We start from the raw sequence: 27,093 nt of genomic DNA on the forward strand, positions 1-27,093 counted from the left end.
CAGTGCGCATGCGCGGCCGGGCGTGCGCCGGCGCACCGGGGGCTGTCAGCGCCTTCCCGAGCAGGGGCGGCCGCGGCCCCGGTGAGTGCCGGCCGCGCGTCCCGCCCTGCCCGCCCGGTCCCCGCCGCTGCCGGCCGGTGAGCGCCGCCGGGCCGGCCCCTGCCGGGCTGTCGCGGGTTGTAGGGACCCCGGTCTGGCAGTGGGAAGCCGAGGGGGTGGGGGGGCGGGATGGGCCGGGGCGATCCGGGGAGCCCCTCGGGGTGGCGGGGCCGAAGGGGGTGCTGAGGGTTCGTCCTGTCACGGGGCCGCGGCGGAGGGCGAAGGTGCTCGGGCGCGCCCGCGGGTGGGTCTCCGGCCTTTGCCCGGCACGGACGGGCACCTGCGTCGGTGCGAATGATTCGAGCTGAGGCGCTGCTGCCAGGGAGGAGCCGGGCGGGTCCGGGGCTGCCGCCGCCGCTGCTCCCCCAGCTCTGTTCGGAGGGCTCGCCGCGTTACCCTGCAGGGGCAGGGGCCTCCTCTGCTGAGGGACAGCGGCCTCCCCTGGGAGCCTGCCGCCCCCCTGGCTCGCCTCTGCAGCGTGAGTCCCCAGGATGAGGGTGCGATTGCGGCTGGAACCTTCCCCAGTCGGCTCGGGACGCAGTTTTGTTTACTTCTGCCTCTGTTTTGCGCTGAGGATGTATGCAGTTTTGACTGACAGCTTCTGTATGAGATTGACGTGGCTTCCTAAAGTTTGGTGTTCCTTTTGGGTGCTTCTACAAGAGGCTGTCTGCCTCGACGTGTTAGTTACAGTGTGCTGGCTTCTGATTCTGCTGACGAGGTCTCCTTCATGTGCCTGGGTAGTGGCTGTGTGAGCTAAAGATGTTGTAACTCTGCGGGACGTATTCAGAGTTTTAATAAGGGCAGTAATTCAGCATAAAGCTCCCTGCTGCAGAATACCATTTCTGTAGTAAATTCATATTTAAAAGTATCATTTTCTTTTAATTTTAGATAGAGCCCTTATAGCTTGGAGGTGGATTGAGCCAAACGAAACTGGAGTATTCATTCCAAAGCACAAGTGATGGAAGTAGATCTTGCATGTTTAGATGAAGAATAAGAAATCAAACATGGTTTGAGTTAACCAGGCCAGTGGTAAAGAAGGACAGGAGTGTACACTGTAGACATAACTCTGGAATAAGTTCATACTTATGCATGTAATTCTTGAAGCTACTAGAGATACAGAACTTGAGACATAGGCTCTTACAGAGCTCACAGGCAAACCTTGAGTGTTCTTTAGCCATGATAAATTATAAAATTAGGAATTTTGCTAATGCTCTGCAGAGTCTGGCTGGGATGTAGTTAAGTTTCTTTATAACAGTCTGTGTTTTGGGTTTGTGCCCAAAAGAGTGCTGCTCACACCATAGCAGTGTTTGGCTATGGCTGAAGGGGGCTTGTACAGTGTGAAAACTTTCTCTTTTGCCTAAGCTGCCCTCCACTCCCCTCAAGCAGGGTGGGGGTGGGCAGAGGGCACAGTGGGGACATCTGACCCAAACTGGCCAAAGGGAAATTCCCTAGTGTATATCATACTTAGCAATAAAATATGGGGGTTTTGTTTCCAGGGTAGTGATTATTCAGAGACTGGCTGGAGTGTTAGTTTGCCTGTGGGGAGTGGTGAGTGATTTTCTTTGCTTCAGTTTTTTTCTTAGGGTTTTTTCAGTCCTCCCAATATTTCCTTCCATTTATCAATTTCACTTGCCCCATGAGTTTTCTTGCTTTTGCTCTTTCAGCAAAAAGAAAGAGCACTTTCTTTTTGCAGTGCACTCTGCACAGTTCTTTAGATCACTATACTACTGAGATTAAGTGATTTATGAGTGCAGAGTGCTCTGAAAATAGATACCTAATTTCAAGGAATAATATGGGTATGAGAGAGTATAATTTCTAGCTGTGGCAGCAGAACCTAAAATGTTCTGTTTGGTTGCAAGGCTAAAGACATAAAATGTTGGAAGTAATTTGGAAGCAACGAGGAGCTCCAGATAGATTCCTCAGACGTCTGTGGCCACCATGGTATTGCATTTTTGGTGATGGGATCCTCCCTATTTTCTATTAGTAGCTAATGAAGTTTGAGGGAACAGGTCTGCCTTGATGGACAGCAGATGTTAACTCTTCCCCATACTGGTTTGCCTGCATGTCTTGGCTTCACTAGAAGTTCTGCTGGAGACTGAGGTGAAATACTTGAGTAATTTTTCCCTACACCCTGATGGACTGGACTGATACTGTGAGAAGAACAGAAAACAAGAGTAGGAAATCAAAAAATTATCCATCAGAAGCCTAAATGGAGGTGCTCTATAGTTAAGTCTCTGTGTTTGGAGCTTCCACTGCCTATGTTTCCCCCCAGTTTTGGTAGCAAAATTGACCTTTTGCTGCAGGAGGGCTGTGGTTCTCTTGAGTCCACCCAATTGTAGTTCAGGATGAGTTAGGACTCTTGCTTGGACTTTCTACAAGATTCCATTATGCTTGTCTTATTACCCTTTTAATAGGCCAACCTACCCTTGGATTAATTAGAATTTCTTCTTTTAATGAAGAATTGGTTGCCTTGTGGTGGTGGGCTTTTATGGAGGTATTTTGTCTTGGTTTTTTTTTTTAAATTCAAATTTAGAGCAAGGTAAATGCAAAACAACAATGAAAAACATTGCAGGGGAACTAATGAGACTGAGTTAAGTGCCTTTAAATGCAGTTCTTGTAGAATTCCAGTTGCTTCTCTTTAGAATGTGGTTTAATGATGCTTCTGTCAAGTTTTGCTGCTTTTATTGCTGAAGTTAATTCTCCAGTTGTTGACTTTGAAGTGTCACATAGCCATCAAATGAAAAAAGGTGGGCTTTTAAAAACTGTTTTATTTCTTTTCAGTCCTGTTAAGTAATGAAGGCACTCTGAGGTCCTAATCAGCCATGGAGGAAACGGATAGGGAAGCAGTTGCAACAGCTGTTCAGAGAGTAGCAGGAATGCTCCAGCGTCCTGATCAGCTGGATAAAGTGGAACAGTATCGCAGGAGGGAAGCTCGCAAGAAGGCTTCAGTAGAAGCTCGACTCAAGGTACAAAGCTGGATAAACCTGAGTGTCTGTGGTGTATCATAAGTGTACTTTCTTTTTTTTCCTTCTGTTTTTTTGGTTGTTTTTATTTATTTTTAATCTGCGTTTCAGCCAGATGGGTATTTTTAAACCAGGGACTTCAGTTTTTATTTTGTGTCCAAACTGGAAAATCTGTGTCCTGAAAGTAATGCAGGCTAACATTATACATCTTACTAATGTTTTATTCAAGCATTTCAAGTACTCTTAGTTCCTGTACCTTCTGCAGTTTATTCATGGACAGCTACCTTGCTGTGTAGCTTGTCAGCCAGCAAGCCTTTGTCTTAGTGACTGAATACTGAGCTTGTAACAAAAAATTGATGATTGCACATGAAAAAGGATCAGTCAGTTACCTCTCTGACTTTTACATGGGTTTAGGGAAGATAGCTAAAATACATCACATTTTTGTCTCTTGTGGAAGTGACCCCATGATTTTGCTCCTCCTTTGCATGTGTACTTGTGAGTGGTTGCACATTCACACACATGTACTTAGCTTGATGTAGGAGTATGGTTATCCTGTGTTTATTGTCTATATCTTGCTGAGTTTTGTGTTTTCTTCCTTCACTGGTATTTGCCAATAGTCATTTTAGACCACTGTATTCAGCAGGTGGAGTAGTCTTAGAAAAGTGTTTTGGGAAACGTTTTCTCAGGTTGAAGTGTCTGGTATACACTGTATCTAATCTTATATTCCACTTAGTTTATCTTATAGCTATTTAACAGCTATTCCTTTGTGGGAGTGTGTATAAAGTAAAAGAAAACCAGTTTTCTTGCACAGCGAAAAATTTTGGTATTTATATATAACATGCTATTTATATATAGCAAATTATGTGTTGATTTTTGTAGCATAGAAACAGAAATTTTTCTGATGACTTGGACTGGGCTTTTCAGATTTAAGTCAGGAAGCATATAGAGTCTATTAATAATAGATCAGCTGTTTAGTTACTGTGATCTATTTATAATATATGAGCACAGTCATTTGCCTGGCTGCTTCTATGGACAGTCGTGGCTAAACTTTGTAAGTCTTGTCAATGCCTAAATCCACTTTATAGCTATTTTCCCTGTTGTTTGCCTTAAGTTAGTTCAGTCATCCATAGGTGGTTGGAAATACCTGCTCCAAAAAGAAGTTCAATACCACTTAATCCTTTCAGGATGCATTCCTGACGAAGGTGCTGGTTAGTGATGCAATGGATAGCAGTGCCGATTTTCCCATGAGAATTACTCTAATGGAAGGGAGCACAGAGAGGATGTAGGAAATACTCTTGCTGTGGATTTAAACTGTGTCTATGTGTGGTGTGGAAGATGGGGAGACAAACATTAGGATCAACATCAGAGGAGTTGCTGACTTCTCAGACTGAATTGATTACTGCTTCATCTGAGTGAATCAACACATGGGAAATCTTTCAGTGTGAACATGTTAGGTGCTTCTTCCTTCTTGCTGCCATGTTTGTCATCATTTTCTTCAGGTGAATCTAAACATCCTCTCCATATCTTCTCCTGTGTATTTAGTTATGTCCATTTCTTATATCCCTCACTGCATTTCTTCCCATGTAACATAAATTCTTAGAGGAAGATATTCTTTAAAACATATCAAACTCATCAGTTTTGTGTATGAGACTGATGGCACTCAGTGAAGCAGTATTTTTGGGGTTTGGTAGCAGAACTCTGAAAGAATATTTGGAAGAGCACCAGGTAGCATTGTAGACTGGTGCTTTTGGTTCTGTAGTCCAGAATGTAGAAGAGCTGCTTGAAATCTCTTTCAGAGCCTGTAAAATTATAATTGTTGGCAGCCATTTTTGTTTGTGCTCTTACTCAATCTGTGGAAGAATTACTCTGTGAAGAAACTCTGATTAAATACACATATCCTAGGGAGGTTTCTAGGTTGTGGATGTTCCAGAATACAAACATACGTGAGTCCTCTCCCTTTTGATTCTTAGCTGCTGTGCAGTTGTGGATTTGAGCCATAGGGAGACCAGGAAGCCAGGATTCGTGTTGAAAGCTGTCAGTTGAGAAAAACATGAAAAGAGAAGTTTTGAGCCCTTTTCCCAGGATGGCTTAGTTTTCTTTTTGTTTCTTTAATACAGTGATGGTCAGTCCAATCAAAGATGAATATGCATTCTAGGAAGCAGAGTCTAGGCTGGGACATGCTTTGTTCTCTGCCCCATCACCCCATCCCCTGGCCCCAGCTGACTATTTGAAGATGAACTGAGCATGGATGGATGTCTGTTTTTAGAATTTTCTGTGTCCACTTGGGTCAGAGACTGAGATCCCTGACTGTTTCAGGTCAACCTTATCAAGTTTCTGCAAAAGATAAATAGGCAAAAATTTGAATATGTAATACTTGGAAGATCTGCCTCAGAAGAAGTTATCAAAGCAAAAAATATTGAACATTTAATAATCATGTGATTTTTAAAATACTTTATGGTCAGCTGCAGAAGATTGTATTTGAGTATTCTAATTATCTCAGTTCCTGTAGAGGAAAAATGTGTTAATGCAGCAGTTCTATAGATAGAAACAGTATAAAAATGCCTTACTACTGCTTAATTGTGCTGAGTCTGCCAGGGAAATACATTTTCATCAATAAAATCAGCATGTCATAATTTGAAAGTACATAAATAATCTTAGTTTAAAAACCACTGCATTTTTCTAGCACTTTCCCAGTACATTTAAAACACAGTAAATGTTGTTTGCAGTTACCAGGATTTCCTTTTTGGCTTCTAGTGTCCGACGACAAGTTCCAAAACTATCCAAGCTTTTGGGCCTTGAAAGTCTGGCAGAAAATGTGTTTTGAGCTTAGGAAAACGATTAATGCCTCATTTTCTTTACTGATTGCCTCAAGCTCCCAAGTTATGCAGCTGAGTTTTCACTGATAGCTTGCTTGTCTTTTTGAAGCCTGTTATTTCTAGTTGCATTTTCCACTCCTCTGATTTCACCTTTATCACATCTTTTTAAAACTATGTATCTAAAAAATGTGCTGTGGATGTGATCTGATTTCTTTCACTCAGATATGTGCTATAATGCATTTTCTGTACAGTGTCTGGACACCTGAATGATATTCAGGCCCAACAGCCTCTTTGAAGAGTCATTATTTCAAGCGCCACTTGTCACAAGACATCCATATCCATCACCTGCCTTTATGCCAGAGTAATCTAGTAGTTGTGTTGTTGGTCTGGTCATTGATGTTTCATAGCATGAAAATTATATTCAGTTTGGGGTTTTGTTGTTTGTTTTGACTGAATTGCTTTAGGGGTTTCTTTTGCCTCCATGAACTTTTGGAGTTTTTTTAAGAACATTTCAGAATTAAATTTGGGCTTTTTTAGAACATTTTCTGTTGCGAGTGAGAATTTGTAATTGCATTAGTAAAATGCTTTTGAGAATCCGTACATACCAAACGTTTTGATGAAACATCAGCTTTCTTTGATATTCCCCTTTGAAATCAATTTATGAAGGAAACGCAGAGAAGAATCTCATTCCTTTGATCCTGGTTTAATATAGATTACAAAGTTTACAGTCCATCTCCCTAAGCTCCTGTGTTAGTTTGTGGGTGGACTAATTGTATCTAGGTCCTTCAAAACTGGATACAGCTTCAGAACTTCAAAAATACAGTATGTGGGCACACACAACATTTTGCATGCTTCTAGTCAATTATAATATTTGTTTTCTTTTTTTTCTGCTGCAAATGTTAGATACCGAAATGAAAATTAAATCTTGGGAAATGTTGAAAATATGAAACTTATGAAGAATAATATGGGCTCTCTTTGTCTTTTTATATTTAAGGCAGCAATACAGTCACAGTTAGATGGAGTACGAACAGGTTTAAGCCAACTGCACAATGCACTGAATGATGTGAAGGACATTCAGCAGTCTTTGATAGATGTCAATAAGGACTGGAGACAGAGCATCAACACTATAGAAAACCTCAAGGATGTTAAGGATTCTGTAGTGCAACACAGCCAATTGGCAGCTGCTGTAGAAAATCTCAAGAATATATTTTCAGGTAATTTACTGTTCTTTATATAATCCATCACATACTGAAACCAATATGGTGCTAACAGCTGTAAGGTTGTCAAGTAATGTTGAGAGCTTTAAACTTCACTGGAAATAAAGAGTTAAGGAAGAATGACTTGCACAGCACATACAGGGAAGTAGCTGGTAAACATTTCATATAGATGAAGATTAATGTGCTGTAGGAACTTCTAGTCTGGCCATCACACACAACTCACAAAGAAATTTCTTGCAAGCAATCAGTTGCTGGGATTATATGTTTAGTATAAAAGACTGAAATATGGAAGCAACAAATACAGAAAGAATATTTGTAATGTTCTGGTGTGTTGCCACCTGGGCTGGACACCTACAGTGAGCCTGTTGGGTACAAATAGTATGAAATTATTTTAGGAGGGAAAAAGATTTTGTACCACTGTACATCTGTGAGGGTTTGCAAAATGAAATAAGATTAATGTAATAAAATGGACACTGTAAAGAAAGAAAATGTGATTACCTGTGTCACTTTGTGTGGCTGTGATGGAATGTACACTGCATTCCACCTTGAGTCATGGTGAATTCCTTGCCAGGACTTCTCTACTTATAAATAATTTTAAGTATCTTACCTCTGTAAGACGGACTAAACCTATCAGACTAATTTGATTTTATTTAAACAGAATTTTCTCTCCTTATATCTTCTGATACTAATACACAAAGTGTACCTATAAAGCAAAATTGCTTCCCAGCCATACCAGGTTGATTAATTTACTGTATGTACGTAACCTCCACAGTATCAGATACAACGTGCAACTTAAAGAAAAGTGATGCATGTTCCAATGTGGAGCTGTTTTGGTGGTGTTGTTTTACACAGATGAATGCATCTGAGACAATAAACCTTTTGAGGCTTTCTGAGAGGTTTTTAGTATGAAGCATCTCCTCCTGGAGCTGTTAAACAGTATAGTTGTTCTGCTCAGAGATGATCAAATGTTTTATAAACAAAGTGGTTTTTATCATGATTGAAAAGACATTTACACACAATCATTAGAACTTTTTGTGAGCTGCCAGTTTTATCACTTGCTGCCTTTTTCGCAGCGACAAATTTTTCTGATGAGATTTTTCAGTTATTCCCCCACAGGATCCTAATCTTCTTCTGTAGGGTTCCTCAAACACTGAAAAATAATAAAGACAAAAGATCTTCTAAATATTTTAGCAGCATAGGTAATTATCCCTAGCTTTTATTTGTGCCTTAAGCAGGCAAAAACTGTCCACGAAGGAGGTAAAACTTGGCATTTGTTTGGTTTATGCAGCCTCAGACTCTACAAAGTGAGTGACTTTTTGTCAGGCAAGTTAAAAGCCTTTTATGTAATGTATAAGAAGGCCAGCACTGCAGTTTGTTTCATAGACTTTCCAGGATTCACTTATTTATTTTTTTGCATCAAGAGGGAAAGAGAAAACTCTGTTGGCGCTGTGATCTTTGTTTAGACACTGATCAAAAATGGACATGTAACATTTACTAACAATTTTTGAGTATTTCAAAATTATTTCCTTCAAAATATCTAAAAGTAATTACTACAGCCATTCTCCAGCTTTTTTCCCAGTCCTTTTATTGTCTTTTATTAATTGTTTGTATTTTGCTAGCAGTGTTGTACTGTATGTGATTTTTCTTTGTCTTTCAGTTCCAGAGATAGTCAGGGAGACCCACGACCTGATTGAGCGAGGGGAACTTCTGCAGGCTCACCGGAAACTGATGGATTTGGAGTGTTCTCGTGATGACCTGATGTATGAGCAGTACCGCATGGACAGCAAAAACACACACGACATGAACCTCATCCACACATACTTTGGGGATATGCAGAAACTGTCTGAGGAATTGGCCAAGCAGCTTTGGATGGTGGTTCAAAGATCTCTTGTTACAGTGCGTCGAGATCCAACCTTGCTTGTCTCTGTTGTGAGGATAATTGAGAGGGAGGAGAAAATTGACAGGCGTATGTTAGACAGGAAAAAACAGACTGGATTCATACCTCCTGGCAGACCAAAGAAGTGGAAAGAAAAGATGTTCAATATTTTGGAAAGAACTGTGAGCACACGGATTGAAGGCACTCAGGCAGACACCAGAGAGTCTGACAAAATGTGGCTTGTGCGGCATCTCGAAATCATCCGTAAATACGTCCTTGATGACCTGCTCGTGGCCAAGACCCTGCTGGATCAATGCTTTCCTCCACATTATGACATTTTCAACAGGTTGCTAAACATGTACCATCAAGCTTTGGCCACCCGAATGCAGGAACTTGCTGCAGAGGATCTGGAAGCAAATGAGATCGTTAGCCTCCTAAGCTGGGTTTTGAATACATACACCAGGTAAGGCCCCCTTATCCTTTCTGTTAGCAATAGGAGGAATGCAAAGAGGAGACATGCAAAACACAATTTGTGCTGGTATTTGCTTATCTATTAACATACAATAAGATAAAACAGAAAAAGGATAATATCAAACTATCAAGTTCTTTACTATTCATTACACACTTTACTTCCTGGAAATTGCTCCTTAAAACTAGATTATGTTTTATAGTTTTGAGTAGCTTAAAATTTTAATGCAGTTAAAGCCTGCAGGAAGCTGCCATCACCTCGTATTTCTGTACCAGTCTGGTGAAATGTTGGGAGGAACAGGAGACTGAGAGCTCGTGTGTGAAACAAAATGTTTGTTGTGGCCACAGCCCCGGAAGATCTGTATGATTATTAACTTTCTATTGTTCTCTTCTACAGGGGTGGGACTGCTTCAGTTGCCTCATTACTGTTAAATGGAAAGAATGTGGTAACTTCCTTTAGGTTTTCTCTCAAAAATGTGTGATGATTTTTTATTTTGAATAATTTCTGCTTACAAGTTGTTTTCTATGATAGTCTTATGCTTATTTTATTTGACTTGTCTGATTTGTTGGGATAACTTAAGCATTCTGGAGGGTTTGTTTGTTTTTTTTTTCATTTTCCAGGTAGAAACAGCTCAAATGGCAACTCTTTAGTTTTTGCTGGCATGTAGTTACTAGAGCAACTGATTTGTTTGGGAAAAAGTGCTGCTAGCTTTTCTGTGGCTCATGACTGTAATCCTGTTCTGAATAGCTGGCACTGACCCAGGCTCTGTGCTGTGTGTACTTTTGATGTCTTCAATTGTTCAGTACCACTAATGCAACAAATTGAAACACTCGGTGGGTTTAGAGCGTAGTGCCATAAAGCACATAGGCAGGAGATAATACTGTTCTGGGGAGTTCTCATAATCAGCTTTCAGGTTTGTGTTCAGTACTCTGTGCTTTGCTCTACACTGCAGAGTCCTCCTGGTTTTTCCTCCCTGCAAGGAAGAATCAGGAGCACCCACTTGTGCATACTTAGATACCCATGCAGGGTATAAGAGGGATGCAGCCACTAATAAGCAGCTGAGTTAATTGGCCTTTTCTTCTTTTGAAGGCCAGAGGAATAACTCTACAGTAATGAAAATCAGAGATGTGAGTCCTTCTCATGCAGAGCCTTGGCAGAAATCCTGCTCTCAGGCTCTTTATTTGTGTCCTGGGGCTTATGTTCCAGTAAGGCAATTCTTGGTCCTAAATTTGCCCTTCCACCTTCCCTCAGAAAGCCGAGTAGATTGTTACTGAGTTAGACAATTCAGAACTAAAGCTCTAAATCTGTGTGTTCCAGCAGTGGAAGGGCAAAGGGAGGGAGCAAAGCCAGTGTTACTTCTATTTACAAAGCAAACAAATCTTGCTAAGCAAGTCATGTGGCTCATAGCACCTGGTGGCTGAGCCTTGTGAAGAAAAGGAAACAGTGAGAGGAGTAGACACCCTACAGGATATCTGAGAATGCTCTTCTCCCTGAATATCTGCATAACAGTGGGATGGAAATTAGAGGAAGTACCTTGAAGGAAAAAATTAAGGCTTTGACTTTCTCTCTTCTCGGAAAAAAAGCCCAAGAGGGCAGTACAGGAATTATATTCCTCCCTGTTACAATAAAAGGTTATAAATAGGATGATAATTACTGGAAAAGTAATTTCCCAGAGAAGTTGTGGATGCCCCATCCCTGGAAGTGTTAAGGCCACCTGGTCTAGGGGTGGCATGCAGCTCATGGCAGGCAGGTTGGAACTAGATGGTCTTTAAGGTCCAACCCAAACCATTTTCTGTGATCCTGTGAGAATTTGAGAATTAGCCACTGGGTATTGGGAGTGCACAGTGGGAGAATAAATCAGCTCAGGTTTCTGAGTGAACAAGTTAAGTTCTCAGCAGGGATATTTGTAGAGCTTATCAGATCACAGTTCCTGGACATCTTTTAACAATACAATAAATGATTCTCCATAGGGGTATGTTTATAATAAACTAGGAAGGAGAATGGTATCATGAGAACTCTGAATAATAGAGGGAAAATATAAATTTGTATTGTATTTGCATACCGAAGCTGCACTTCAAAACCAAATGAGAGAGTACTGACTGAAAAAAAGCATTGATGTTTTATGTGATGAATTCCTGTATGGAATTTTTTTCAGTATTTACAACATAGGAGTTAGAAAAGAATCATGGGGGTTTCTTTATCAGAACATGTCTGCATGAAAGCTGTTTTTAGAAATATATTCAATTTACAGCTCAGAAATAAAGTGATGCTGCATGTGGAATAATAGCCTTTAATACTTGAGTGGGAGTTTTATTGTGCTAGGTGGGTTTCTCTTCCATGTTTAAGCCCATGAAAGTTCTGGAAACATACTCTTGTTATTAAATCTGTGCTGGGTTGGGACCGTGACTCCAGTCTGTGTTTGAGGAAAATTATAATTCTTGTAAGATCCTGATGCTCATATTCATAGCATCGTTTTATGAGATACTGATCAAGTGTTGACAAAACTGCTGTGATATCACCAGGATTGCTATAGACAGTGTCAGCAATGTTCACTTTAAGGAACTGAAGGAATACTACTGTACATATAGCTGGATGCTGTCTCTGGACCCAGTATCTCTTTTCACCAAATAGAGCAGGACTGGTGGCAGAATAGAAGTTTTCTAAAATGCTACTTTCCAAATTATAATCAAGTTGAAATTTCAAACATAATTGTATTAATTTTTTCTTGAAGGTAAATAACTTCCCAACACTTAGAAGTCTTGTGCCATTTGGAAGAGGGTTGTCTGTCACTTCTTTTCCCCTGGGCACTTGGTTGTGACAAACAGGAAAGAGAAATTATGTATAGGAAGAATCTTTATGTTGTGGGCTAAAGATTGTAGAAGCTTTTGGTCCTTGTTTTGGGGTTTCAGGGGATGTGCTTTGAGAAAAGGTCTGTCTCTGTGGCCTTTTGAACAGGGATAGTGGTGTATAATGAGGCTAGCAATGTTTTCTAACATGGCACAGTGCCATAAACAGCTTCTCACCTTTCCTCTGAATCAACCTAGAGCAGGTCCTGCTATTACGTGTGTTCTTTCTGTAAACAGCAACAGAATGGAATTCAGTTTTCTGAATAGACTGAGCCACTTAAAATAATTTCAACCTCTTTTCTTACAAGCCAAGAAGATGCTATTAGTGTGGGATGTTCAGTCACAGTAGCTTTTATGGCTTCAAATACAAGAATTTTGGTATTTTAAGTTGGTAGCTGTAGTGGTTTTTTGCAGTACTTTGGGATTTATGTTTTCCAGGAAGTGGAAGCAACTCTGTGCTGACTCCCTGCACATACCCAGAGAACAACTTCAATTTGCAGAACTATCAAACTGGACACTTGCTTAGGAATTTAGGTTGCCATTTGTTTTTATAGTGGCCTCTGCAAATACAGAATTTGTGGTTTGCTTCTGAAAAGTACACTATAAATGGAATGTGAAGCAATTTATGTTATTATGATTGAATATATTTCCATCAGCTGTTAATAAAGCACTCTCTGAAGAGTGTGGGTTTGACTTATTGATTTGTTTGAGCATGAAATATTAAGAGTTCTTGCTATGTTGTGCTTTGGCATAGCTTTGGGGATTTTTTGATTACACAAGCCAGTCATTTTATGATCATATATAGATGCAAAATATCACTGTAAAGTATTAATTTTGTATAATCCGTGTCAAAATATTTTGCTGTAGTTTCTTTTAAATCCTATAAAATCAAGAACTTTTCTTTGCAAGCAATTGCTCTTATACAGTACCCATGAAGTGCACCTTTGATTTGTCTTGAAAGATGTTCTTCCTCTTAGATTAGCCATATTCTTTGGCAAGACAGGAAACATAGGTAGCTTTTCTTTTAATATATATTAATTTTTACATGGATGTGATACAAGTACCAAAACAAGCTCTTTTGAGAATCTGAGGACAGTAATTCATACTTGTCACTGATCTTTACTGTTCTAAAATTCAAAATGTATGAATTGTCTTTCATCACCTCTGAAATTTAAAAGATACATAAAAGTGTCCCCTACAAAGAGCCCACAGGCTGAAGCAGTTGGCTTTCATTTAGTTTCAAGTAATCATTACTTCTTGTACATAAAAGTCAGGAATGCATGGATAAGTTGTATATTTAAATGTCTGTAATACTTTTTTTTATATCCTGGGTTGTAGCTTTTACAGTCTGTTCTTTCATTCATATAGTTTTATTTACATTTCTTGTAAATGCACTGATTGTTGCACTTGCTATTAAAAACTCTTTGAAATGTGTAGGTACTGAAAAAATTGTGCTTTACACTGAACACACTGAACATACAGAAGAAGTTGTATAATTTTTTAGTTTTTAACTTTTAATCTCATTTTTCTTTATTAATCTGCAATTTTTTGGTTTTTTTTTTTTTTTCTTTTTTCATTCAGTGCAGAGATGATGGGAAATTCAGAACTGTCTCCTGAAGTGGATGTAAATTCTCTGGATGCTCTGATTTCACAAAATGTGGTAGACCAGCTTCTCAGCAAGTATATGTCAACACTCACTGTGAGTAATAACAGTGCAAAGGCACATTTAAATGAGTTTATATCTTCATTAATACCTCACTGCTGCTCCTCCATCAGAGAAAACTGTGACAAATGTGAATCTAACACTATCACTTTTATGAAAATGCTCGTATCCTATGTGTAAGTTTCTTTATAAAGCCATAATCAGATGCTTTTATATATGTAAATCATAACATTTCATGTAGTAGTTATGTTCTACAGACTATTAATAATAATTTATTAGGAAGGAAGGAATTCCAGTCTTCATATGCCTAAATTCATAGTGCTGGTATGTTAGCACTTAAAAATACACTGTAGGCTGTTTGGTCCCTCTGGTAGCTGCATCAACATTTGATACAGATGGGATCTTTTAAGGTAATCAGGATGTTCATGTTTGCCAGTTTGATTCTTTTAACAGCCTTTTTCCTTTCATGCCTGTTAACTGCATGAGCATAATTTCCTTTTGTGGATGCCATTTCAAGTGTATCTTAAATATCAAGGCACTGCTTCTTTGTTATCCCAAGAGCCACTAGAAACTGGTGAATTTCGTGGCAAAGCAGGCATTATGTGATTGTCAGATCCACTGATTGCCTCTGTGTAGTTGTAACTTTGGATTTGCTGTTCTTAAATTATCCAATGAATCCTACTTCTTCTAACTTTAGGAGCTCTGCCAAGCAGAGGAGGGAAATTTTTGTGCTTCTTTGGATGCGTCAGCTACTAAAACGTGTCCAGCAACAGCAACTACTTGGACTTTATACTCTTCACAATAATATGAACCAACCTTGTAATGACTCAGGGAGGTTGTCAGTAGAGGCTCGCTTCCCATTAGCTTTATTAGGACTTTTTTTCTGCCCTTACCTTTGGGGCAAAAAGCACATTGGTTTGTTTTCTCAAGCTACTTTTGCCTTGACTCAGAAAGTGCCTTTGAATTAATTTTGTCCTCAGTTAGCATGAAAAAAATACACCTATCTTTTTTTTAGAATTGTTCTTCCTTACCTACTGAAAAATAGTATGTATAGAATGTTGTTTTATTTTATTTCTAGAATATAAATAAAACAAAGTCGCCACTCTGTTTAACAGAGCGGCAGCTTTCTTTTTGCTGGTTTTGATTTTTGGCTGTATCTTTCTTTTAAGGCAGAAAATACTGAAACTGCCTATTTGTTTCACTTCTACCTTATTTCTTTTGATGTTGTTTAAAAGTGGTTTTAAACAAAATGTGACTAGTTCTGAAAAGTGTAACTAGTTCATGAAAAATTGAATGCTAATAGATTTTAACAGATTTCTAGCATATTATTTTTCCAATTGCCTTAGCTTGAAAGAAAGTCCTTGTAAATGCTGATCTTGAGGTGAAAAAGTTCCCTGGGCTGCTGGCTTAAAAGATTGTCATGCAAGTCATATCTCATTAGAGCAATTCTGTGCTTATGAGGAAGAAAGGCAGTGCATTGTTTCACACAACTGAAGAGGGTACTGTATGGACTCTTATGACCGTTCTGTTTGTGTCTACTGGTGATGTGTAATTTTGCATGGTAGGGCACAGTAATATACCTGTGACTTGTTGGAAAGAGGTATGAACATTTATATTACTACAGGGTTTAAGCAAATGTGAACAAAGCAGAAAAGAGGCAGAAATCATCAACAAGCAAGACAGAATTCAAAGAATCTAATTATATATTTAGCAAACATGCTGCTCTTTACTGTTGTGAATAGGTCTGTGATATGTGTCATGCAGAAAACTAGCTCAGTCTCCTTCTAAACCCAGTTTTCCTTAATGTCTGTGTGCTGTACAATGTGCTGGGCAGATGGGAGGAGAGCCAGCCATTGTATCCGTCACTGTGTTCTGCAGCACTTGTGTTCCAAGAAACACAGCCCATTTAATCTAATCCTGGGGTTTTGTACCCAGCAGTAATGAGCACCAGTTTCCTAAAACCTAGGTGTAAAAGGAAGTACAGGCAGATATGTGCAATTTTTCCTACATGAAGTATTACTCTTATTTTTTCAGCTGGGGAAAAATTCAGGGTTTTTTAGGTGTTAAAGCCTGAGCCTTAATAAATTCTTCCAAAATTAGTAAACATGTTGATTCTGACAAACTGACCTACCCTTTGTGTTAGGAGCACTCCCCTTCCAAAATGTGCTGAAACTTCAAACTACATCACTTGTGTTCCAGTACTAACCTTTGTCTTAGTCAATGCAAATTTGAATTTGTCTGTTACCTGTGTCCTGTAGGAATGGCAAGAGTGGTCAGCATTATCAGTTACAATGCCACTCTTCATTATGGAAATGACTGCTATTCTAGGTATTGTAGTAGAGGGTTTAGTTGTGTGTTAAATCTTTTCTTTCTCTTGTTTGCTTTATTAAATGAAGTCTAACATCATTGGCTGGCTGCGAAAAGCACTGGAGACAGATAAAAAAGACTGGATAAAAGAAACTGAACCAGAAGCAGATCAAGATGGGTACTATCAGACTACACTCCCAGCTATTGTTTTTCAGGTATAAGACAACTTGGTTATTCTAGAAAATCTACAGAAGCAGTACATGGATTTGGAGGAATGGAGGGGAAGCCAAACTTTCTAGAATACTGTTGTCTCTGTGTGTTTTGAAGTATAGTGGGTTTTTTTCCCTGTAGAGCTGTTAGTTGAATGGATTGTTTCTTTGAAGGTTTTTGTTTACGTTTTTTACTTCAGTGCTTAAAGACATAGTTCTTTTTTTCTGTGTAGATTAGAAACATATGTTTAGTTGATATTTGTATTTAGTGAGCTGTTTTTACTTAGGTCTCTTGATGTGAAGCTGTAATATAAGCCCACCAGATGACATGAGACTTATTAGGACAGTTTTTGTTAATACAGTGCTGTTTGTTTATATGGTGCTGAGGTAGTTAGGCATATATTTGTTACTATAAATTATTCATTATATACAAGCACCTTAATAATAGAATAAAAAGTTCCACTGAAGGTTGAAACTGTTGCTGTTTTAAACACTACTTCAGTTAATATGAATGCCTGTCCAAATTGAAACCAGAAAAGATAAGGTGGTTTCTAAAAATCCTTTAAAAAATATCCAAACCTGCACCACCATCAAAACTTTCCACTACCAACCCTATTGTTGGTAATGGAAAGTTTTGAAAGTGATCTTTATCAACCAGTAAAATGTCAGCTTATTATGCTCACTTTCTAATTATTCTTTATAAATATTGTGTTAGGTACCTTCAATGAAAGATAGGTTATCTATTCTTCCTGCATTTGTTTCTCACTGTATTTTTTTCCTACTTTATGCCAGGATTTTTGCTACATTCCTTCACATTTGCATTTGTGCCAAGGTTTACCTCATCTAATCGTTTTCAGAATGTGTGTGATGTCAAAGAACTGGTGGCTGATTATTGGCTAGTGTCATGCTGAGAAGGACTGCAGTGCTTAGGTGCATGTAGTAGTGGAATTTTCAAAATCATCTTAGCATAGAAACAGCTCATGTTTCCACCTGGCTTTGTATCCTTTCTTTCTAGTTTGCCTCCTGTCAAACATAGTTGCCTGTAAGTCACCTGGATCATGTACCTGCTTGTGTTTCTAAAGTTTAGAGGCTCCTTTACTTCATGTGAGCTCACTGCTTTCATATATGGGAGAAACAAAGGAATTTGAGTTTTAGTGTTATTCACTACTAACTGCAGGAGCTGACCCTAGAACTTTGATACACAGTAAAGCCAAAGCACTACTGAATTAAAGAGATTAAGTACTCTTTTGCTGAATTAAGAATGCAGCTGTTCTCAGCATCAGGAGAACACTGCAGCATGCATTAATAGTTGCCAGTAATATATTAATTACACTTGTGAGGATAGTGGCTTTTGGTTTGGTCAGTGGGCTTGTCTGGGGGAAAAAAAAACAACAAAAAGCATCTGTAGAGCTGATGCTAGTGAGAGTCTTCAAGAGAACTCCAGGATAGGAGTTCTGTCTTTGCTTTACCACTGATAAAAGCCTCTCTTTATAATTAAACTATTTTTGTCTTAGATGTTTGAGCAGAATCTTCAGGTGGCTGCTCAGATAAATGAAGATTTGAAAACAAAGGTACTCATTCTATGTCTTCAGCAAATGAATTCATTTCTAACCAGGTAACATAATGTTTAAAATACAAATGCTTTATCCTACCTCAGTCTCTCTTTGTTCCTACAATTCCAATACTTGTTTTTTTGTTTGGATGTTTCTTTATTGCTTTATCTTTCTCCTGTCGCATTCATGCCAACCAGGCTTTTCTCCTCTTTCCTTTCCTTCCTTTCTTCCCTTCCCCAGTTTCACTGCAGAAGTTCTTCTGTGCTGGTGCGTGGCACTTACGGTTCCTGTCTGCAAACGGCTCTTAATTTTTTGAGTCAGTTCTGCTTTCTTTTATATCTCAAATTTATACCTCTTTCTCTAAAGGAAGAGGGAAAACACCTCCTTGGCTGGATTCTGCACAGAACAGAAGGACTAAATATCACACGAGCAACACACTCTTTATAAAATACTTCTAAATCCCTGACAGACCCTTGTGAAACATTTGGTCCTATGGGTGTATTTGAGTTCTTCCAGATTTGATTTGTGTCTGTTTAATGCCATTCCTTTTATGTGTTACAGGTACAAAGATGAAGCACAATTCTATAAAGAAGATCATCTTAAAAATCGTCAGTATCCTCAGTGCTATGTTCAGTACATGATTGCAGTCATCAACAACTGCCAAACCTTCAAGTAAGTCTGCATGTCTTGCAGTACTGTGAGAAGAGCAGTTGTTGATATTTCAGCTGTAATACTACCTCTTCCCAGAACCTTCTGTTCTGTATGCAAAGCGAGTTCAGCTAAGTAGTAGTTAACTGAATAAACTTAATAGTAAACTTAATCGTAAACTAATCAGTAGTTTAGCTGACTAAACAAAGGCAACAAGTTTGAAGGTAGTGCTGTTTTGAGAGGCAGGTATTTTGATTGCTTTTGCCTTTGGCAAGTCAAGCCATTACCTCTCATCAGTGACATACCACGTTATCCCAAGAATTTCATTGCCACAGAAACATTTATCTTCAGCTTACAGATTTTTAAAAGGTAATTTCAGTTAGTTTGTCTGGGTCCTGCCATCTTTTCTCACCTTCAAGGCCACCTGTGATCGAGGTGGAGTGAACTAGAGAGAAGTAAAGGCAGAACCTTCTGTGAAAGTGTATCAGAATGTGGCTCATGTTTCAGTGATGAGCAATCCAACTTCCTGTTCTTCTATATGTGCTGCCACTTGCAGGTCTACTCAGCATCAGCAATTTGCTACCAACACACATGTAGTCTACACTGACCACTCCAAAATCGTGCTGGAGAATAAATAAAGGCTTCCAAAGCAAGTAGCAGGCATTGTTTCCCCTTGCAAAAATAACTGTCCTGTGTCTTTTTCCATGTATGTACTCCAAATATTTAATAGTAGTGCAATTTTGCATCAGTGAGTGACGAAAACCCTTTTTTTTTTGCCCTGTCCCAGAGAATCCATCATCAGTCTGAAAAGAAAATACTTGAAAAGTGACATGGAGGACACCTTGTCAATCAGTCATGCAAACATGGATGCAACTTTAGACATCATTGCTAAAGAAGGCTGCTCTAGCCTGCTAGATGAAGTCTTCATGGATTTAGAGGTTAGAACTTGTCTCCTCAAAAAATCCAGAAGTATTATTTACAAAGAAAAAAATAATTCAGAATGAAGTAGTTGTGGAGCCTTTTGCTGAATATATAAAATGTGTTTTTTATATATGGGCTAGCAAAGGGTCAATAAACATTAGTATTGTTCTTCACTGGTATAGTTTGCATGTAGGAGACTGGAAGGTTGCTTTATTAGGTTTCATGGGATGACTTAAGGCAAGTGCTTTGTATATAATTAATATTTTCTAGCAGATGTACTTAATTCTTACAACTCAACATAAGACTATTTGGGAAACTGCTGCTGATATTAAGTTGTTATTGCAGGTACAGTTCATCTGTAATTAATAAACTTAATTGATTCTAACAGTGGGCCCCTTTCTGTCTGGTAGATTTCCATGCTTAGAAATTCTAGCTTCTTGTTAGAATGCCTCAGGGAAAAAATTACTACTTGAAAGAAATTGGGAGTATGGGGAGGGAAACAGGGCAATTAGAGAAACAGCAGGAAATGGTGAAGAGAGATGCTCTGGGACTTAATAGATTTGTAATAAAATTTTGAATATAAATACCTTGAGTGGCTCACATGAGGAAGGATGTGGGAGAAGCATAGTTTAGAAATTGACAAAACTTAAAATTGTCTCACATTTTTTAGTAACTGCACTGATCTGATGAAACTGTCAATAACCTCATCTGATCTCTTCTTTGTCACCTTCCCAGCCCCATCTGAATGAGCTGATGACGAAGAAGTGGCTGATGGGGTCTAATGCAGTGGGGACTATCTGTGTCACTGTAGAGGATTATTTCAATGACTTTGCAAGAATTAAAAAGCCTTACAAAAAGGTAGGTGCAAAATTCTCAGTGATACTGTGCAAATGTACTCTGAGGATCATGTTGATTTGGAATTTCTGAACACCACATGGAATTCAGAACTGAAATGCAGAAATTGGAATTGATTCATTACTGGAAAGGAAAAAATGTTCATCATCATACTGCAGAAATCTGAATCTACTGTTTTTTGTTCACAGGCATATAACACTGTCAGAGATCTAAGTTGTAGTAGTTAGTCCAGGAAACTTCTTGGCATGTTACTAGATATTTTTACTACTTTACTTTTCTACCTCTCCTCAGAAGTTTGTACTCAGATAAAATTAGCTCTTCTGAAACTGGTTTTCCTGGTATGTAATTACTTTTTTTAATAAAAGCACATCAAGTAATTCCTAGTTTTAATATATACAATGAAGTATAGTGAATTTGGTGCCATAAGGGTTAACAAATGCACAGTGCACGTTTAAAGTGGTCTTAAAGTGGTAAATGTGCTAGGTTAGGATTTTTTTCCCCTCTCATCTGTCAAAGGATATCTGAATTTCTCTATTGATGGAAACAAGTACAATAATATGGAAGATTAAAGGCAGGTTCATGTAATAAGACAGTGTTAGATGATTGTCTAACACTTAGGAACCCAGCAGAAGCTGGCAAGATTTAGGTGACATCTTTGAAGCTCTTAGAAGGGCTTAAAAGATAGAATAAATGTATGATTTGGAGACTTTCTTACCTTAATTCTCAAAGTAATAATTAAACTGCTCAGAGCTTCTGTGATGACCTTTTAACCTTCAGTATTTGCAGATTCTAGAGGCCTTATTATATATGTACTTACAGTCCAGAAAAAGTGCACAAAACAGGTTAGGTCAGTCTCAGAATTAGTCTATATCCATGGAACAGCTTTCTTTTCCAGATTTAGTTTGTTACTGTGAGGTACGAGTGCTTGGCATGAGTTTTGAGGTGTTAATACCAATCTCTGCAATCACATGTTTCATTGTGTAGCATTTATTGCCACCTTGTGGGGAAGAAGCTTACAAGCGGATTCTTTGGCATTCAACACGCCTACTTTTCCACTGTCTCCCAGCACAAAAAAAATCTCCCATAAAAGATGCCATATGTTCTAGCACAGGCTGGACCACACTTTTGTTTCCCTGATTTGTCATGGGATTTTTTTCAGGTTTTAATGTTTTGAAAGTACACTTTTTAAAAGCCACATGAACAGAGCACCACAGAGAAGACTGTAGCCCAATGAGAAGAAGGGAAGGACACACTTCTGTAACAGAAGAAATCTGGATCTAAGGCATTAATTCTGCTTTGCTGTTTTCCTTGTGTGTAACTTAAATGCTCTACCATACCACTATTGGTTCTTGTGGAGTGTTCTCAGTTGTAGTGGAGCTGTTCCTTAGTTCCTCTCCAGCAGGATGGGCCACACATTTCAGCCCCCCACAGTCTGTTTTGTGCAGTTCATTTTCCTTTGTGTAACTGGCATCAATTCCACCAACACAAGAAGCCATCCCTGAGCAACCACCTAACGCTGGTATTTCTGCAGACTCCTGAAAGCAGAACCTGAAATTGCATTTTCTGTGTTCTAGATGAGGGCTGTGACTTCCAGTACTTTGCAATCTGTTGTTTTCTCCCTTTTTTCTTTCCCCCCCCCCCTTTTTCTCTCTTTCCTGAAACGTTTTATTCAAATTTTGACTGAAGAACATGTTTCAATAACAACTTAAAACTAGAGTTTGATCATACTACTAATAAAACATGATTAAAAGTTTGTGACTACCTGTTATGCCAGCTTTTTCTTAATCATAACTTTGCCACCAGGCTTAAGGGGAAGAAAAAACACCTGAGTATTTATGGGATTTAAGGACTCTGCTTACATTCCTGTTGAAAAATAAGCATGTGAAGGTTTTGGGGTTTGAGTTTTGTTCTTTATTTTCAGACCTCAGCATTACTCTTGCACTAATACCAGATGCTTCATCCAGGTACCAGTAGATATTTCCCATAAAAAGAGAAGTGCAGAACAACAAAACAGTCAAGGAAAATCTGAGAACGTGATTGTTCTTTGGTGCTCCTCAAGAAACTCCCACATGTTATTAGAGATATCTTGGGTTTGTTGCTCCTCAGCTCATCATTAGAGAAGGAGAGATTTTCATTTCTGTTAGCACTGTGAAAATCTAAAACCACTCAATCTATATTAGCAAAAAATGTATACTGGTGTTTAAGTGCATATGCACAGTTCAAAGCCTAAACATAATGGCTGCATCTGCAGGTATCTCTGGCATAACCCACCAGCTTTTCCATTTCTTTCAGACAATGACTCTGGAGGCCCATCGGCGAGTGGTTGTGGAATACATCAGAGCCATCATGCTGAAACGTATATCTTTCAAGAATGCAGAAGAGAGAAAAGAGGGGGCAGAAAGAATGATCAAAGAAGCAGAACAGTTCAGATTTTTATTTAAGAAGCTTGCAGCTGTAAGTGTTTGCTTTGGGTAGTGCTGTTAAGCTGGTAATTTACAATAACCACACATGTTTATTGTTTGGGGGAAATGGCTAGAGTTAAATCTCCATCTCTCCAAAATGTGGAGTGACTTGGGAATATCAAAGATGCCAGCTGAGGGCACAGATGGAGATCCTGAACACACAAGCCAGCTGCTAAAAGTCCTGAGCACCAGTTTCTACTGCTTTGTGTATATACAGCTCTCTGCAGCTGAATATTTGAATGGCCTCTGAGAGATAGGTGCCCTGAATTCATAGTAGAAAGTGAAAGAAAAAAGCAGTTTAAAAAAAAAATCTATCTTTGCTTTTCCTGGCCAGAAGAAAGGCACCAAACAGATGCTATTACTTATTACCTAAGGAGCATGAGTGTGTTCATTTGGATCAATAAAACGAGTATGTTGACCCCATTTAAAGACCAGTAGAAATAGAAAGAACGGGCTAAAAAAGGTATTTGAAAATCAATGTACAAGACAGGCCTAAAAGTTTTAACTGCATAAGGAACAGGGATCTTAGAAAGCTCCTAGAGCCATGAGATGACAAAATGCAAAAATAATACACAGAAGGATAAAGCCTGAAAAACTGGAGTAATTGATGGAAGAGGTTGTGGAATAAAGGAAATAAACCACACCTGATTGGCAAAACAAGATGAGCTTGAATTAGACTACTAAAATAGTCCAGAGTTTAAATAGATACAGTTCAATCAATTCCTGAAAGCTGCTTTGGTGGCCAGATGACTTGAAGGAATCTAACAGAGGGCCAGTTTTGAAGCAATGTTTCAGAAGAGATCTGGCTTTCATTCAGTTATTCCTAATGTTAACGCTCATAATTACCCGAAGCTGAAGACTAGAATGTGTCACCATGTGGATAAATACAACATAATGTTTGTAAGACACTACTTTCTTCACTGACAGTCTCAGAGTAGGTCTCTGAATGAAGAACAGAGAGAGAAAAGGATTATGGTGACAATTCACAAATATTTGGGTTTTTTAATGTCTGAAAATGTAGCTTTTTGGGAGATTCAAGGGTGTTGTCAGACAAAATATTAATTAAAGGATTATTTGTAGATTTGAGGAGTATTGCTATTGTTTTGGGAGATTTTTAATGGTTTTTGTTTACTTTTGCAGGGCTCTGGAGAGGACACTGAAGGACTCTGTGACATCATTGAAGCCATTGCAGAGGTTATCAAGCTGACTGATCCTTCACTGCTCTATCTGGAAGTTTCAACTTTAGTCAGTAAATACCCAGATATCAGGTAATTCTCTTTGCCTTCAGATTAGATAGATAGATAGATAGATAGATAGATAGATAGATAGATAACACCATAATTTCCTTGGGGTTTGGGCAAATTATGAAATTTAAAACAAGGTGTAAATGTGTTCATATTTTTCATATTTTAGACTATAACCACTTTCTTGTGGAAAGTAATGCTAATGTACAATGCATGTGAGCTGGACTAGAAGTTACAACTACTTAAGTACTGCAGAGGAATGCTAAAAATACTTCAGCTCTGTGTGTTGGGAGGATAAAATAGTTATTAGAATCCTAAAAGCAGCCAAAACGGTGCTTTATATTGAGCAGGAAAAAACAGTTCTGAGTAGAGATCTGATTAAGAATAAAAACTACCTGAAACTGAGTGAAAGGACTGCCAATTAAGTGCTGGTTTTGACAAAATCTTTCTTGTGCAAAGCCTCCTAATGCCAGTTTTCCCCATTTCCTTTGGCAGGGATGACCACATTGCAGCTTTGCTGACAGTGAGAGGCGATGCCAGCAGAGATATGAAGCAGACTATCATTGAAACTTTGGATCAAGGTCCAAGCCAACCCAATCCAAACTATGTGCCAATTTTTAAAGAAATTACAGTTCCTACTCTCACTGTGCCAAAACTTCTGAAGTAATTGACAACTCTGTGTTTGTGTGTCATTACTGCTCTGGGATCAACGGGTTTGAAATATTTGTGGGCAAATTTGGCAACGCTGTTTTGAGTGAAGCTCAATATACATTGATATTTGCTTGGCACATTTCTTTCTGAAGACTTGGATGTGAGGAAATGCAAGATACCTGAAAGGAGGATTAAAGGTCATGTTTGAAGAACGAAGCTTTTAATGGCATGGTTTGTTTTTTTTTTTTACTGACCCGTTTGTCACAGCTGGTTTTGCTGTCAGCAAACACATTTTTCTTGTGGAATATGTTTGCACAATGCACTGCGATGCTATATAAAGATATTTATACCAAAACCTGCAGAGCTGTATTAGTGCTGGATATACTAACATACATCACTTACAATGCCTAAGCAGACTCCTTTAGAACTGTCTTCATATGGCACTGCATTCAGTGTTAATGTCAATCCACTTTCACATTATATTTTGTGTATGTACTTACTTTGGTGTAAAATAGTTTATTGCAGAAAACTTAATTATGAAATCAGTTTCCTGACTTAAAGGACTGATTGAAATTGCTACAGTGCAATTTGATTATAAGTTGAATAAATAAAGACATAAGGTACAATTTTTTTCACTGATTCACTAAAAACAGCACATAAAGCACACCAGTTCAATAAAATGTTAAACCATTTCTATGTTCAGCTATGATTCTTTGCATCCTTGCAGATTTACAGAGCATGTAAATCTTTTTTGTTGTTTTAAGTGTGAATAAAAATTGGATTTAATAGTTTTCTGAAAACACAAGCTACTGGGTTTTATTTCCACTGTATTTTCAGATTAATCTAATTATCAAGTAGTACTAAATAATTGTGGATTTAAAATTCCTTGGTGAAGGATACATTTAAGGCATTATCTCTTAGTAACTGACCAGAGCTGTCAGAGGTAAGCACAAGGAAAACATGTACCTACATTGTTTTAATTCAACATTCTGGAGTTTGTGTACCTAACACCTTTGGCCACACAGGCCTTGTGCCATTCCAGCCCTGTCCCCAGCTCCTCTGTACCCCAGAATAGCTGTGCACAGGTCAGTAGATCTGAGACTGTGACTTTCTGCAGTGACAGGGCCAGTGTGTCCCCAGAGATGGTTAGGTAGAGCATCATCTTGGTATCACTGTGCCTGAGGGATTTCAGCACGGGAGCTCCTTGGGTCCCATGGAGTCTAGAATTGCCTGGAAATTGTAGGTACAGGGAGGGGAACTTCACTGTTTTTTAGAGGTGTGAAAAACGCCAATCACTTGTTTTTAAAATTTTAAAAGTTTAATAGTAATAAAATGGTTATAAAAATAGTAGCACAATTAGAGTAATAACAGTTTGGACAAATTGAATTAGGACAATATGAGACAATAAAAACAAAGAGTTACGGAGGTCCGGGTACCTTTTTCTGGGCATCATGAGCCTGAAAAAGGACCCCCGTTAACAAAGGATTAACCCTTAAGAACAATAGCATATTCATACACTTCATATGCATACACTTCATACACGATGCATAAATTCCATTCAAACAACGGATTTTGTCTGGTCATTGTCAACTTCTTCCTTCTAATCCTAACAGCGCCTTCAAGGTGGGAAGAAGTTTCTTCTGATAAGAAGGCAATAAATCGTTTCCCTGAAAGATTTAGGTGTCCTGTGGCTGCTATCTGGTGCGAGCGCCTCATTCCTTTCTTTAAAAAAAAACCACTAACACAGTTCTTATTTTAACAAATTTTATAACTTAAAACTATATTTAACACAGTACTTAAGAGAATGAATACAGCATTTCTTTCTAACACAACACATATAACATTCATTTCAGTATTTGTGAAAAGCCAATCATATAATACATGCATTTTTCACAAAGGGTTATGTTCAGCCCTTAGTGAAGAATTCAGTTAAAGATTAGCGAGGTGATGCTAATTTGGCTTGTACGCTAATTCGGTCCTGTCCCTGAAATTCTTTCCCTGTGTGCTTTAATCCTCACTTTGTGTAAGGGAATCTGATCAGCGGGCTTCGTTTACCTCTGTATCCCTTCTTCCTCTCAGCGATGGTGCCGAGGCAACTCTTGGATGTCAAACTTAGGCTCCTTCCCCTCCGGACACGCCAGCTCCCCTCGGTGGGGAGCGGTCGCTCACAGGGAGGGCTCCTGCCCTCGCCGGAACCTTCGTGAGGGAGGGTGGCGGCTCGCGCGCGGTGGGTGCGCCACTCCCCGGGCGCGGCTCCCCGCGCGCCGCGCCGAGGCCGTGCCGCAGCCCCGCCT

At 38.9% G+C, this 27,093-nt stretch overlaps 1 protein-coding gene across 2 annotated transcripts; it reads left to right on the top strand.

The window, feature by feature from the left end:
* Positions 1-29: 29 nt before the first annotated feature.
* EXOC3 (exocyst complex component 3) lies at positions 30-25,588 on the top strand. Of its 2 annotated transcripts, none has more exons than XM_058806264.1 (13): positions 30-137; positions 2,881-3,065; positions 6,873-7,092; positions 8,753-9,434; positions 13,868-13,985; positions 16,346-16,471; positions 17,980-18,080; positions 18,580-18,690; positions 19,454-19,604; positions 20,323-20,445; positions 22,735-22,896; positions 24,045-24,172; positions 24,644-25,588. In XM_058806264.1, exons 2-13 carry the CDS (start codon positions 2,922-2,924, stop codon positions 24,813-24,815), a joined length of 2,238 nt encoding a protein of 745 aa, XP_058662247.1. In that variant the 5' UTR covers positions 30-137; positions 2,881-2,921; the 3' UTR covers positions 24,816-25,588. The 2 variants fall into 2 exon arrangements, with proteins under 2 accessions (XP_058662247.1, XP_058662255.1); XM_058806272.1 differs by having other exon boundaries at positions 49-81.
* The last annotated feature ends 1,505 nt before the right edge of the window (positions 25,589-27,093 follow it).

The sequence above is a fragment of the Ammospiza caudacuta genome, chromosome 1, assembly GCF_027887145.1.
Source record: "Ammospiza caudacuta isolate bAmmCau1 chromosome 1, bAmmCau1.pri, whole genome shotgun sequence".
In the NCBI taxonomy this organism is placed as follows: domain Eukaryota; kingdom Metazoa; phylum Chordata; class Aves; order Passeriformes; family Passerellidae; genus Ammospiza; species Ammospiza caudacuta.